This window comes from Hemicordylus capensis, chromosome 1 (assembly GCF_027244095.1).
Source record: "Hemicordylus capensis ecotype Gifberg chromosome 1, rHemCap1.1.pri, whole genome shotgun sequence".
NCBI classification, from domain to species: Eukaryota; Metazoa; Chordata; class Lepidosauria; order Squamata; family Cordylidae; genus Hemicordylus; species Hemicordylus capensis.
The window spans coordinates 245,132,151-245,146,244 of NC_069657.1; the positions used below are offsets into that span (position 1 = coordinate 245,132,151).

General features: G+C 42.6%; 1 protein-coding gene across 2 annotated transcripts in view; it reads left to right on the plus strand.

Annotated features, from left to right (window-relative positions):
• The window catches only part of RCAN2 (regulator of calcineurin 2), a 95,524-nt gene that overhangs the window by 979 nt on the left and 80,451 nt on the right, over positions 1 to 14,094 (plus strand). For both annotated transcript variants that reach the window (XR_008313186.1, XM_053284082.1), the window contains exon 2: positions 4,418 to 4,635. Coding sequence is in view for 1 of the 2 variants with exons in the window: in XM_053284082.1 (XP_053140057.1) it covers positions 4,420 to 4,635 (216 nt within the window). In the remaining variant the exon portion in view is untranslated. The remainder of the gene's footprint in view (positions 1 to 4,417; positions 4,636 to 14,094) is intronic.

The following is a 14,094-nucleotide window of genomic DNA, read 5'->3' on the forward strand; positions in this document are numbered from 1 at the left end:
AAATGGTTATTAGTAAGTGCACATGAGTTAGGTCTGGCAACGTCCCACTGCCCGTTTCATCTCTTGCTTGACTTGTCCCCTTAGCTAAGCAGGGTCTGCCCTGGTTGCATGTGAAAGGGAGACTAGCAGTGTGAGCACTAGAAGATATTCCCCTCAGGGGATGAAGCCGCTCTGGGAAGAGCAGAAGGTTCCAAGTTCCCTCCCTGGCAGCATCTCCAAGATAGAGCTGAGAGAGATTCCTGCCTGCAAACTTGGAGAAGCTGCTGCTATTCGGTGAAGACAATACTAAGCTAGATGGACCAATGGTCTGACTCAATATATGGCAGCTTCCTATGTTCCTACTGACCAACATCCTAAAGCAGCGACATGAAGAAGTGCCAGTGTGCTGTTGAAGAGTTCCAGACGAACACAACTCTGGTTGCAGGGGTGTGTGTAGACTTAGCGGATCTCCCTTTCCTCCAGAAGTGCCCCATGTTACCCCAAATAGGGGGACATATTTGCACAGGGTGTTTCTGGAGAGGAGATTGGTGAAATCCTCCCCCTCCCACTGTGCAGTTGCTGCTGCTGAGTTAGTTGAACCCATCCTCAGCATGCATACACCTTGCGTAGCACCCTTGCTTGAGTTAATCAAGATGTTGGCCACTAAACTATAAAGCACCTACAACAGGAAAGCCTCTTGTGTGTTAGACTATTTGCAGATGTCCCACTGTATCCTTGCATGTTCCACTGTAATCTATATAAACTTTATTTTCAAAAAGGTCCCCTGCTAACTGAGCAAAGAGGCATCGTTTAAAAGTGGTGATTCTCTTTATTTAGCAGGGGGAGACCAACTGGCCCTATCTGTCCCCAGCAGAGCATCCCTCCAGTAGCTGTTGCTGGTGTCTAACTTATGTTTCTTTTTTAGATTGTGAGCCCTTTGGGGACAGGGAGCAATTTTTTAATTTATTGATATCTGTGTAATATAGATACTATATATCTATGTAATAAAGATAATATAGATATTATTTATATTTATATAAAACACTTTGGGAACTTTGGTTGAAAAGTGATATATAAATATTCATTGTATAAGCTGGCTCAAGTGTATAGTTTAAGGTCTATACCATACCTTTGGACCACCTCTTTAAAGGGTTTACTTCATCAACCTTCTGAGTTCATCCTATTTGGCTGTGATCCATGCATGCATACTTGAAAGTAGACATTTAGGTTGGAGTCTTTTGTGATGCTTAATAACTGAATTGCCCCCTTTACTAAGCAGGGTCCACCCTTGTTGCATTTGAATGGGAGACTACATGTGAGCACTGTAAGATATTGCCCTTAGGGGATGGGGTCACTCTGGGAAGAGCACCTGCATGTTTGCATGTAGAAGGTTCCAAGTTCCCTACCTGGCATCTTCAGGATAGGGCTGAGAGAGACTCCTGCCTGCAGCCTTGGAGAAGCTGCTAAAAAAAACCCCAAAAACAAAACCCTTGGAGAAGTCCATGTAGACAATACTGAGCTAGATGGACCAATGATCTGACTCAGTAGAAGGCAGCTTCCTATGTTCCTAATTTTTGTTTTTGTTGTAGCAATACATGTACTTATCAACCATAGTTATATGTCACTCTGATATTTTTGAGGTTGGACTAGACAGAGATGAAACAATGCTTCAGTTTGGTTTGCCTGTTTTATATGGGCTTGAAAACAAAAATAAGTGTTGTCATCTGTCAACATTTTGTTTTCAAGAAGCACATGGAATAAATAAAAATAATATAATCAAATATCTTAAGGTGTATTTGTTGTGAACCGCCCTGAGACCTTGGGTTAGGGCGGTATTAAAATGTGCTAAATAAATAAATAATAAGTTGAAGTTAGTCTCTGGCTCCCAGTTCATTATTCAGGATGGACCAGCTTGAATAAGGAACTGAAATTTTGTGAATGCCTGGACCTCAGAATAAACTTTGAGTCACCTCAAATCATACATTTTCACTACCAGGAGCCCATTTCCTATGAAATGTCCTAGCATAGTCTCTAGGACAAAGCTTTATTTTTGCATAACACACTAACATGTTATGACCTCAGAAAAAAATCTAGAGCTTAAGACTCTGCACCTACAAATAAGCTTTGGACCATATTATATAAACAATTTTTTTTGTAAGCTCAGGTATACCCCAGCCACAACAGGCAGATCTAAAACATCTCTCAGGTCCCGACCTTCCACCCTCAGTACTTCCGTCTTGTTTGGATTCAACTTCAGTTTGTTATCCCTCATCCCGCCCATTACCACCTACAGGCAGGCATTTAGGGAGGTTATGCTATTTCCTGATGAGCTCAATATGGAGAAATAGATTTGGGTGTCATCAGCATATTGATAACACCCTGCACCAAACCTCTTGATGATCTCTCCCAGAGGTTTCAATGTTAAAGGGCATTGGAGACAGTATGGATCCTTGTGGAACTCCATACTTTAAGTCTCACTTTGTATAGCAGCAGTCTCCAAGCGACACCATCTGGAATCTACCAGAGAGGTAGGAAAAGAACCACTGTAAAACAGTGCCACCCAATCCCACCTCCCTCAGGCGACCCAGAAGGATACCATGGCTGAGCTGAGAGAAAGCTGCTGAGAGATCCAAAAGGATCAGCAGAGTCATACTCCCTCTATCGACAGCCAATTGGAGATCACCCATCAGGCCAACCAAGGCGGTCTCAACCCCATAGCCTGCTCAAAAGCTGGTTTGAAATGGGTCTAGATCAGGGCTGCTCAACTTCAGTCCTGCAGATGTTGGCCTACAACTCCCATAATCCCTGGTTATTGGCCACTGTACCTGGGGATTATAGGAGTCCAAAAAACAGTTGGGGGACCTAAGTTGAGCAGGCCTCGTCTAGATCATTTGTATCATCCAAAACTGTCTGGAGCTGAGGCCACCACCCACTCAATCACGTTGCCCAACCATGGAAGATTGGAAATGGGTCTGAATTAGCTAATTCTGAGTGATCCAATGCAAGTTTCTTTAAATAAGGTCTAATCATAGTTTTCTTAACATAAGGAGGCATCCTGCCCTTCCTCAGAGAAGCATATATAATATTTACCATATCTTCTCTGATAATACAATTACCATATGAAATAAACCAAGTTAGGCAAGAGTCAAGAGAACAGGTTGTAGAATGTACATTCCGAAACATTTTGTCCACATCCTCAGGAGTCACAATCTGAAAATGATCCAATCTAATTAATTCTCCAGCCCTGGGGCTTGCTCAGGTTCTGGTCTGGTGTCATGAACCAGGGCTCGGGTTAGTGTTGGTCCAGCCTCCTCAGCATCCGATTCAGAGTTGCTACTGTGAGTGTGGACTGTGACAGGTTGAGCCATGATGATATCTAAAGTGACACCACAACTCAAAAATGGGCTGGTATGGGCAATATACAGCTGGCACATGTGATAAGAGGCCTTGCTGAGGATATGAATGCCGTGACATTGGTGGAAGGCTTCCCAATACACTCTCAGGGGTGTGTCTTTATTGCATGCAATAGAAGAGCTGCCCCTAGAATGTGTCAGGACACCTTCTGCCAACATCATGGCAGGCATGCTCTCAGTGTGACCCCCTACTTGTCATGTGTGCTGGCTGTGTATCCTCTGTACTGGCCCTTTAATAAATAATGTGCATGTGCAGGATAACAACTTTATTACTCCCTTGATCATGATTTCATGAAGTAATACAGAGTGACATAATAGCAGGAACATAAAAAGTGGTCATTTTATGTTGTTTGTACAGCAACATTTTGGTCCTTTTATGTTATGTAAACATAAAAGGACCAAAATGTTGCTGTACAAACAACATAAAATGACCACTTTTTATGTCCCTGCTATTATGTCACTCTGTATTACTGCATTCTAATTCTTACTTACAGATGCATGACAAAACCTGAGTCACTGCAATTCCAGAGGTCAAAAACTTCACAAACATTTGCCTTGTATTTCTTTCTTTTAAGTCATTGCTAATATTTCCCAGACTATGGGAAACACCTACATTGGGCAGCAGCAATATAGAAAGATGCTGAAAGGCATCATCTCATACTGCACGGGAGATGACAATGGTAAACCCCTCCAGTATTCTACCAAAGACAACCACAGGGCTCTGTGGTTGCCAGGAGTCAACACTGACTCAATGGCACACTTTACCTTTAATTTATTAAGAGTAGTAATAATAATAATAATAATTAATAATTAATTAATAAATAAAAGAAATGAAGCAGAATAATAACAAAGATTAAAATAAAACCTTATATTTAAAAGATATAGTTTTGATGCAGCCCCAGGAGCAACAACTCTATCAGGAAGACAAATTTTTTCTCATAAGTTATAGTACCATGACTGAATGTGAGAACTGACTCGTATCATTGTATGTGTTGACTTGCCTTTCCTCTTGTTCATCCCAACAGGAATGAGGGGAGAGTTATATTTCCTTGGAATGAAAAATCCTGCTTCCTACAGCAGTGTCCCGGATGATGTGGGACATTTCTTATACTATTCTGTAGACCGAGAAAAAGATGTTGAGAAGTCTTTAGTAGAAGAAGAAATAACTGATGTCAATGACCTTCCGAACTCCCTCTTTGCTTGTAATGTCCATCAGTCTGTGTTTGAAAAGGAGGACACTAAGGTAAGCTGGCAGTCTTCCTATATATTTGTAGATTAACGCAACTAATTGTATGGTGGTTGGTTTTGCTTCTGTTCCTTGGCTTTGACTATGCGCTCCCTTGTTGTCTGTCTGGCAGAGCAGCCACTGTTCTGCTGGCCTTTGCTACATGAAATTAAAACCTCCACTGCAAGGAGAAGGATGAAGTCGGGAGCTGCTGTTCCCTCTCTGCCTTCCAGAAGGGATCTACGACTCCGCTATTCCAGATGGCATATGCGGTTGCTGATTAATGTGTAGACTTCGGTTCTGTTCAGTGCCAGCGCTGTGGTTAGCTGTGGTTCATTTAGTTCAAGTGTTAACTAGAAAACAAGCTCTGTGATGAAAAATTGAAGGCACCTCTGCTTCCTTAATGAAGGATGGCTGGCAGGAGAAGGGGCTGCACCTCATGAGAACTCTCTCTGTGTGTATGTGCATGCGCCCGCGCTTGGCAGAAGCCTGACAAACCTCATCAAGTGGGCTTTAAATCAAACCATGTGAGGAATGGAGACAAACATCCAAAGCAGTGGCAGCTGGTGAGGCAGTGAGAGAACCTTTAAAAAAAATGTTACCGTCTATACTGGTGGCACCTGGAAGCTGCCGGAAGCAGCAGTGCCCCGCCTGGCATCCTGCGCATGGTCGCCCCGCCTACTGTACTCATCCAGCTCCTGCTGACCATGCCAATGGCTGCGCCACACATGCGCAGGGGACAACAGAGTACAGTAGGCAGGGCAGCCGTGTGTGGGATGACAGGTGGGGTGCTGCTGCTGCTCCCGGCAGTTTCCAGGTGCTGCCAGTATAGATAGTAATGTTGTTTAAAGGTACCTCTCACCCGCCCCCGCCCCCCCAGCGCCGCTCTCACCTGCTGATCCAAAGGTAAGTATTACATACAAAGACTTGGGTGCTACAGAAGAAACTGAGGGGGTTTGAGGGTTGCCGAACAAACCCCACAATAATATAGCTGAGCAGCAGAGATATTAAAGCATAATATCCATGGGCATGCCATGTCTATATAGTAGGCCAGTGCAAGTTGGGGGAAAGGGATTTTCAATGTCTGAAGTCCCTACCCCAAATTACCAGGAGGCAGCTGAATGTGGGGCAAGTGCCCCAGGTACTCAGGTGGTGAGAGCCCTTTAAGTATGTGCCCAGCACTAACGTGGGGTCAGTTGGGCAATATGCAAACTTTGGGGGCGGCGGGGAGAGGCAGGCAGGAGGTCATGCCGGGCAGTGTATGTGCAGGCTTCTAGATCTGGTCGTGTCTCTCGGAGCTTCTCTTGCACTTGTCCCGCATTTGGCTGCCTCCTGGTGCTGGGGGTAGGGATTTCCTAGGTCAGAAATCCCTTTTCTCTGACTTGGCAGGCCTACTATATTATTAACTCTGGGAGTATGGGAAATAATCAAGATGAGCTTGCTCCTGTTACCGGAAGGTGAATATAACTTGACAGGTATAGCTAGAGAAAGCGAAGTCTCTTCCATCCATTTAAAATAGGCTCAAAAACTATCCAATGTATTCCCCTCAAAATTGGGGGTGGGGTGAGGAATGGGATGCTTTCCCAAGCCAATTCAAGACTTGGAAAATGCCATTCTCTCGTTTGGTGGGTATACAGTTATTCTCGGTTCCAATGCAGGCAGCTGAAGAATCCATTTGGTAGGATGTACTCTCTGTTTTTTAGCAATAGGCTCCTTCTGCTTTTCAAAAGAGTCCACAGATGTGAGACTCTCTCGCTGTATTACATCACTGAATCCCATAGGTGTTGAATCATTATTATTTTTAGGAAGTGGCATGCTGCTTTGTTTCTAAAAGCATGGAGGTCTGGATTCCATAGAAAATCACCCCAGCAGAAATGAGGTCACAGCTCGGGCAGGAATGTCACACGGACACCATTGCTGCCTTCCCAGCGCACTTATTGCTGTGTTCATTTTACTTTCAACTCTACTACCTTTTAAGGTTGGGCGCTATTGTTAAGGCAATTGTGTTATCAGTTACAGCCTCTTGACAGGCTTGGGGTGTGTCTGCATATATGTCGCCACATAATATACATGTTCCACAATACATCATTTAGAAAACATGAGATCCCCCTTTTCTTCACAATGCAGTTTTTGGTGTATTCCAGCAACACTTGGCTTTGCAGTATCTTTGTGTAAATTGTGTTACACTGTATAGTATCTTTGTGTAACTTGTTGAGACTGTTCTGTTGTTCTGTTCCTTTTCATTATAGAAAATTTGCGCCCATATGTCCAGTTACTATAAACCTTAATTTTGCCTGCTAATTTCTTTTAGCTGAAACAAAACATGGCTACTTAATGATCCTGGAACCGGATGGTTTCATGAACCTATCTCAAGGTCTGCTCCGCCGCCCCCACCCAGTTGCAAAGCAAGCAGAATTTCAGAGTATGCCTGTAGGCACATGCATTTACACAAAATCAGTGTTCATTGAGGGAGGAGTGGGGAGACTACCAAAGTTGCAATTGGGATAAAAGTGAAATGAGAGCAGAGCTGAATATTCCTCTAAGTGCCTTTTAAATGTGCGTCTTTTATCAGGCACCATTAAATGCCTGATCTGGTGTCAAGTTCTAAAATGTCCATTATTTGGGGCTTATTTGTGCCCCAGTATGCAGAAGCAACTGACACTGTTGGAAGAATGTCTCTATCTCTGGCTTTAGACCAAGTGGGTTAAAGGAAGATTTATCTCTGCTGGATTCTGGAGCAATGTTCCGAAAGCACTTCAGCTGAGCTAATTTTATAAAGATGAACATTCTTCCCAGAACTGAAAAGACAGTCCTCCCTATTTGTTTGTGTTTTTAATCTGGAAACTTTGTTCCCCTCTGCACTCTGCTATGGAAACATTCTTTTGAGCCTTACAATTCCATGAACGTGCCCTTTTGATCTGCATATAAGGGGCACTCACGCTATGAATTCTTTTCCCTGATGCAGACGGTGGGATCAGGCACTCCCAGGCTAACCTCTTCATTGTAGGAAAGTATAATCTGTTTGTGGAGCGTCTCTAAAATGGGATGCAAAAGTGTGTGTGTGTGGGATTTATATAGGAGTTTCTCTTCTGCCCCCCCCCCCTCTGCTTTTGCAGGGGTGTCTTCAGGAGGAAGCAATTCAGTCTTTGATGGACTATGAAGAGATTTCCTGCATCCTGGAAATACTCTTGACTTGGACCTGTCTGTTGGAAGACAGTCAGGCAGCTTAGAATGGATTTTAAACCATGAAGTATGCCTTGTGGGTGACAATCAAGCATAATGTATGTGAAACTGAAGCAGGGATTTGGGCAGTCCGGCTACCGTTTGGCTGTTTTAGATAGTTCTACATCGAAGTTTTTTATAGCACCAACTAAAACCTGTGAGCAAAATGTATTTTGCCCCCACAAGTAATTGGGAGGGAGGAAATCATTGTTATTCTGTAACTTTTGGTTTATACACTGTAGCTAGTTTACCCAACACTAATTCTCAAGGTTAGATTCAGGTTACCTTAGCAGCCAAGAACACAGACAGGAAACCTCTTACTAGGCAAAACTTTCGCCGTTGTCATTTTAAAATAGTACTGACCAAAAGCACCTAGGCCGTGGAGTATCTCCTTCTGTTTCTCAGGAGATTTGTAGATGGAGTCAAAAGAAAAATGCATCTTTCTCAGGGTTGGCAACATGTTTCCAATCTTACAGAGCACTTCCGGAGTGCTGGCAGTGCTCTGAACTCTAAGGGATCTGATTCAACAGCAGATGCACAAGAGAATTGGGGGCGGGGGTCATCCAAGGGCTTATGGCACATTCCCACAGTCCTTTGAAGCGCACCTGCTTCTTTAGTCAGGATGTCAACCGCTGTGTCCATTTCTGGGCACCACCCTTTAAGAAAAACATTGATAAACTGGAATGGATTCAGAGGATGGCAGCCATAATGGTGAGGAGTTTGGAAACCAAGTACTATGAGGAATGGTCGAAGGAGCTGGGTATGTTTAGCCTAAAGAAGAGAAGAATAAGAGGACATATGATTGTGGTCTTCAGATGTCTGAAGGGTGTCACATAAAAGAAGCTAATGGTTATTTCAATTAGTAAATTTCAAAAGAAAAATTTGAGCCAATACTTGAGTTTTCCTGTGCATGATTCATAACATGGCCGAAACAATGATTTTATGCTTTGTGTGTGCCATTAGATTTCAATTTCCAAACTGCCCATACCCTTAGACAAAACTTTTATTCTTTTTTTAAATAAAATTAGATTTATTTATTTTTTACATTTGAATGGAAGGCCAGTTCTATGAGCCCATACAAAACATCCCCACCAAGGCATTACTCTCAATGGCAGGCGAAAACAACTTGCTCATATTATAATACTGAAATAGGAAAGATAGCTGTTGGAAATTAAAACGCTTAAAAGCCACCAAAAAAACCCCACCCCCCACCCAGGATAGCATAACTTTTTTCTGCTGAAAATGATAAAGTGTCCCAAAAGAGCAACCATTCTTTGTTCAAATAACCCAGTGCCTGAAAGTTAATAAAACTCATTAACAAGCTACAAGGAACTTTGGAAATCTAAAAACACCCAGAGTCACAATTAGCAAAACAGTTATTCAGCCGAAAAGAGATTCATCTATTAAAATTTGCAACCTAGCTGTTTAGAGCTAGAATAAGAAAGAATTCTCACTGGACACAGTTACGGTAAGTGGGATTTACTTCTAAGTATAATGCATAGGGTTGTGCACTAAATATACCTTGTGAGTTATCTTAAATGTTTTCTAGACTATAATACAATCGACAGCTGAATTTATTTTTCTGAAAAGATCTCTAGTTTTCAACCTTTTCAACCACAATGTTGTTCTAAAACAAACTTGCATACATTCTCCAACTGAACATTAGAGATTTGTGGATTAGTGGAAATTGTACCTACCAATGTTCGTTTCACAGGTTTATGCTGAGAGTCTGGGCAGGGTGTAAAATACGCTGACAACTGACAGGCCCAAACTATGCATGATAGCAAAAGACCTAACTTCAGATGTGGGTCTGCTCTAATCTCATCCAAAGTGAGGGTAGCTGTCTCAATGAAATGCTCAAGGAATGTGCAGGTGGATGTTGCTGAATCTTCCTTCCTCTCCCACTGGCTGCTTTTCTCCCAGTTGATGTGGGCAGAAAAAAGAACCTTTAAGAACTGTGGGAGTAAAAGTGGATGGGGGAGGGTTAGGTACTATTCAGTGCTTTATTATGGCTCTCTAAAGCTCTCTTTCCTTAGATATTATTTTACCTTAAATATGGTTGAGGCAGACAGTGTTGGTCACAGTCATGCATAATTTGGGCTTCAGGCCTAAATAAATATCTACACACACCCCAATATATCCCCCCAATTTTTAAAAAATGTGCTCATTTTCATTTTGTGCAAGATCAGAAAAAGTTTCATTACTTGATTAGGTGTCCTTTTTCTTCTGTACAATTGTATCTGGTGCAATAGTCCTGTTCCCTTTTCCCCCTTGAGCTGACCAAAATTTGCTGATGGCAGGAAGCAATGCTCTCTTTCTTCTTTCCCTCTCCCTGCCCCCAATCTGGCTGTAAAATCTCTTACCTGCATATCCTGTGCATATCCTTCAGTGAGAAGATAAGGTCTCATCCAGCTGAGAGCACTGGAATTTCTAACTCTCTCAAAGATACTTAGCTTTTATATAGTAGGGGGATATGCACAGAATGGGATTTGTGCTCCATTCCTAGCTTGGAATGGAATGCAAATGCCTGGAACATTCCACTGGAACAACCAGTCGAGCCAATTGTTCCAATGGAACGAGCTTGGAACATTTTGAATGTTTGCCTATGATTTTAAAAACAAAACAAAACAGGTCTTTTAATTTTTGTGATGCTTCCATTTTAAAGAATGAGCATTTCTCTTTATATACAGACACTTTTCATTGAGGAAAAACATCACAGACAGCTGTTGCTCCCCAAAACTTACAAGTGCCCGAACTCTGCCTCTCAGACCCATTCAACTTTGCCCCCCCCCCAAGATTCCCCCTGGTCGATTTTTCAAGAATACTGCCACCCTCATGTTGAAATGATCTTGAAAAAGATCCATCTCTATCTGCTACGACTGAGTATCGCAGGGCACTTGGAGTTAGTTGTTTATTTAAGAAAGGTGTTCATCAAATGTGGATAAAGATGCCTTCCTTTAAACAGAACTGTTTTTATTCACACAGTGTGTTTAAAATACTAACCACGCTTAGATACTTAGTTTTTGTGAAAGTTGTGAGAAAACTACAAATCCCCCACTGATTTCTTTGAAAATGAGTGGGGAAATGTGGCTAGTGAGACTGGCTGACTACGGTGTTTGTTTGAACAGCCTTTGGAAAGTAGCACATTTGAAGGAGCACCTCAACTGAATTTGCTTGGCCATCTGCATGTCTAATGCAGTTGGTGCATAATTATGGAGAGTAATTGGGACCAGAGGTGCTCTTCCCCCTCGACTTCAGGGCCAAAGTCCAGGTCCTCCACACCCCCTGGGGGCCCCCAAATCCTCTTTAGTCTGTCCTGAGTGGTGTGGTTGCCACACCGCCAGCCGGCTCTGCACCAAGCAGCCAAGCATGACTGTGACCTGTGCTAGGTGGCCAATTATGACCTCTGCTTTAGAGACAGAGGGGGAAGTGGGGAAAGAAATATGTGGGATGGGAATGTGTTTAAGTTGCGTGTTCAAATGTTTCTTCTAATGCATATTTGCATAAATATACCTGTTTTATATTCTTACATTTGTGTGAGTTCAGCTGTTGTTTGTGCCCTCAAAACCCCACGTTTTAAAAAAACTTGCAGGGTTGGGGGTGTACTCCAAAAGCCTTTTGGTCCAGGCTCCACAATTATTACCGAGGTGCACCTCTGATTGGGACAACAGGATTGCGGAAGTGTTGTGGCTTGGCTCCAAGCTTATCTGTGGAGTGCTGGATCCTGAGATAAAGCAGCTTGTATGCCTCTGTGTGCTTAGTGGTTGTTAAAGATGCATAGCCTCTCATCCTCAACATGTTACTTATAGGCATCTTAATGGAGCATTCCTTCAGTCCTTTGGACTCTTGTGTTGGTTGTAGTTAATTGGTTGACACCAATAGCTCAAATGTTCATCTGAACCTTCTGAGCAGAGCAGTGTTCTCTCTAATTTTTTCCGTCTGTGTGCAGAATGAGTTTTGTTCTGGGCGCAGTATCAAGGCAGTGTGTGTGTGCACACATTCAGAGTGGGACCTGCCCGATTCAAACAGAAGGCTCTTGACAGATCAGGACAAAGAACAGTAAACTCTCTTACTTGATTACAGTCTACTGATGATAGCTGCCTGCTTCTATGTGTTTTAAGTAGCCTGAAGATGAAAGACACTTGGAAACATATATGCTCATAGAAATTTCACCCATCTAGAGAACTGTGCCAGTCATTTGTCTAAGTTGTTTACTTTCTGTGCTTTTGCCAACTTTGTAGTGTTTCTTCCTTTTACTTTAAAGTCTCTGTGTGCTGTACTCTGACTTCATAACTAAATCACTTCATGGATTCATAGAATTTTAGAGTTAGAAGGAACCTTAGAAGTTTCCCCCTGCTCAGTGAGGAAATTGCTCCAGCATCCCTGATTGGTAGCTCTGTTCCAGCCTCTACTGAAAACCTCCAGGGAAGGAGAGCCTGCCACTGCACAAGGCAGACCCTTCCACTGTTGAGCAGCTATTGCAGTTAGCAAGTTATTCCTAATGTTGTTTTTAAATTTGCTTCCTTGTAATTTCAACCCATTTGTTCTAGACCTGCTCTCAGGAGTAACAGAGAACAAATCCACTTCTCATTCTATGGGACAGCCCTTCAGATATATGTATGCTATTTATGTTGGAAGTGAGGGACTATGCGCTGTCTCTTATCTCAATGACATAGAAGGACAGACTAGTGAGTCAGAGGGCTAGAGGGTCAAGACACTGGTCATCCCTTCTCTACTACTCTGACACTATCCCTTTGATATGTGGATTGCTAATGTCAGGGACTTCCGTCCTTCCTTCCTGCCACTTCCTCTTCCTTTCTCTTCCCTTCCTTCTCCCTTGCAACATGCAAGCTCCTCTCTCCCTGCACCATGTGTGCAGAGATGCAGAATCCATCTGCATCCAGCTAAATAGATAGATTAGAAATCCTATCTCTTCACTTTCCTTTCTAGAATGGAGTTCTCTAATAAATACACCTTATATTGATTTGAAACTATGAACTGGCTCCAAGTAATTTTATTCTCAGCATACACGCATGCCTTACCAAATTCCGCTGTGTTGTGCCTCTGTGCACTCTGCTATAATCAAAACGAGTTTCTCTTACCAGAGAGAATTCTCAACAATTTATTTATATTTGTAAAGGTAAAGTGTTCCATTAAGTTGGTTTTGACTCACCACCCCAAACTTAAGTCTTTGGTCTCTATCATCTTCTCTAATATTTGAAGGTGTCTTTCATATACCCCCTTATTCTTCTCTTCTCCAGGTTAACCATACCTAGCTCCTCCAACCATTCCTCATAGGACTTGGTTTCCAGACTGCTCAATCTTTGATGCCCTCCTCTGAACCCATTGCAGTTTATTAATCTCCTTCTTAAAATGGAATGTCTGGATTCCAGTATTTTGAATGAGGTCTGACCAGCACAGAATAGAGTGTAATTATTACTTTTTGTAATCTGGACACTTTGTCTCTGTTAATGCAGCCTAGGATTGCATTCACTTTTTTAGCAGCTGCATCACACTGCTGACTCATGTTCAACTTTCTGCTCAATATGACAATTTGCAACCATACATTGTGTCATCGCTGGCCTTCCCGTTTGGTCCTTGCTTACCAGACTTAATCACCAGGAGATAGTATTGGGGTTCTTTTGAGAACACTTTAAAATTGTCTTATAGTGACAGGCACCGCTAGATTTTGAATTGAAAAAACTGAAGGAGGGCAAGAGGTTACAGGAAAATCTCTGTGTGACCCCCTACCCATGACAGCTCTTGCAACTCATCCTTTGAGAAAGGATGAGTCTTCCACTGTCCGTCCGTCCGTCCATCCATCCGTCCATCCGTCCATCCATCCATCCATCCATCCATCCAGGAACTTCTACACTGCCTCTTGGCCCTAACAAGGAGCCCCAAAGAGGCTTACAGTCACTTTACTATGGCAAAAATGCTAGATTCCCATCACAGAAAGGAGTTTACCCCCCTCTTTGTTGAGGCTGATCTCCTCTTGCTCATTGGCTCATTATAATCCAAATGAGAATTCTTAGCCTGCTTCTTCCTCTGATATCCAGTAGATGGTACTAGTTTATTACAGACTCTCATTATATGCTTGGAGAGAGATACTAAAGTACTCTTTATAATACCCACTAGTACGATCCTTATATGTGAAGTTAGATTTTTTTTTCTTGCTCCAGTGTGCAGCACTTTACCCTTATTTACACTGAACCTCATCTGTCATGTGGTTGCTCTTAATTCAGAGGGAGCCTT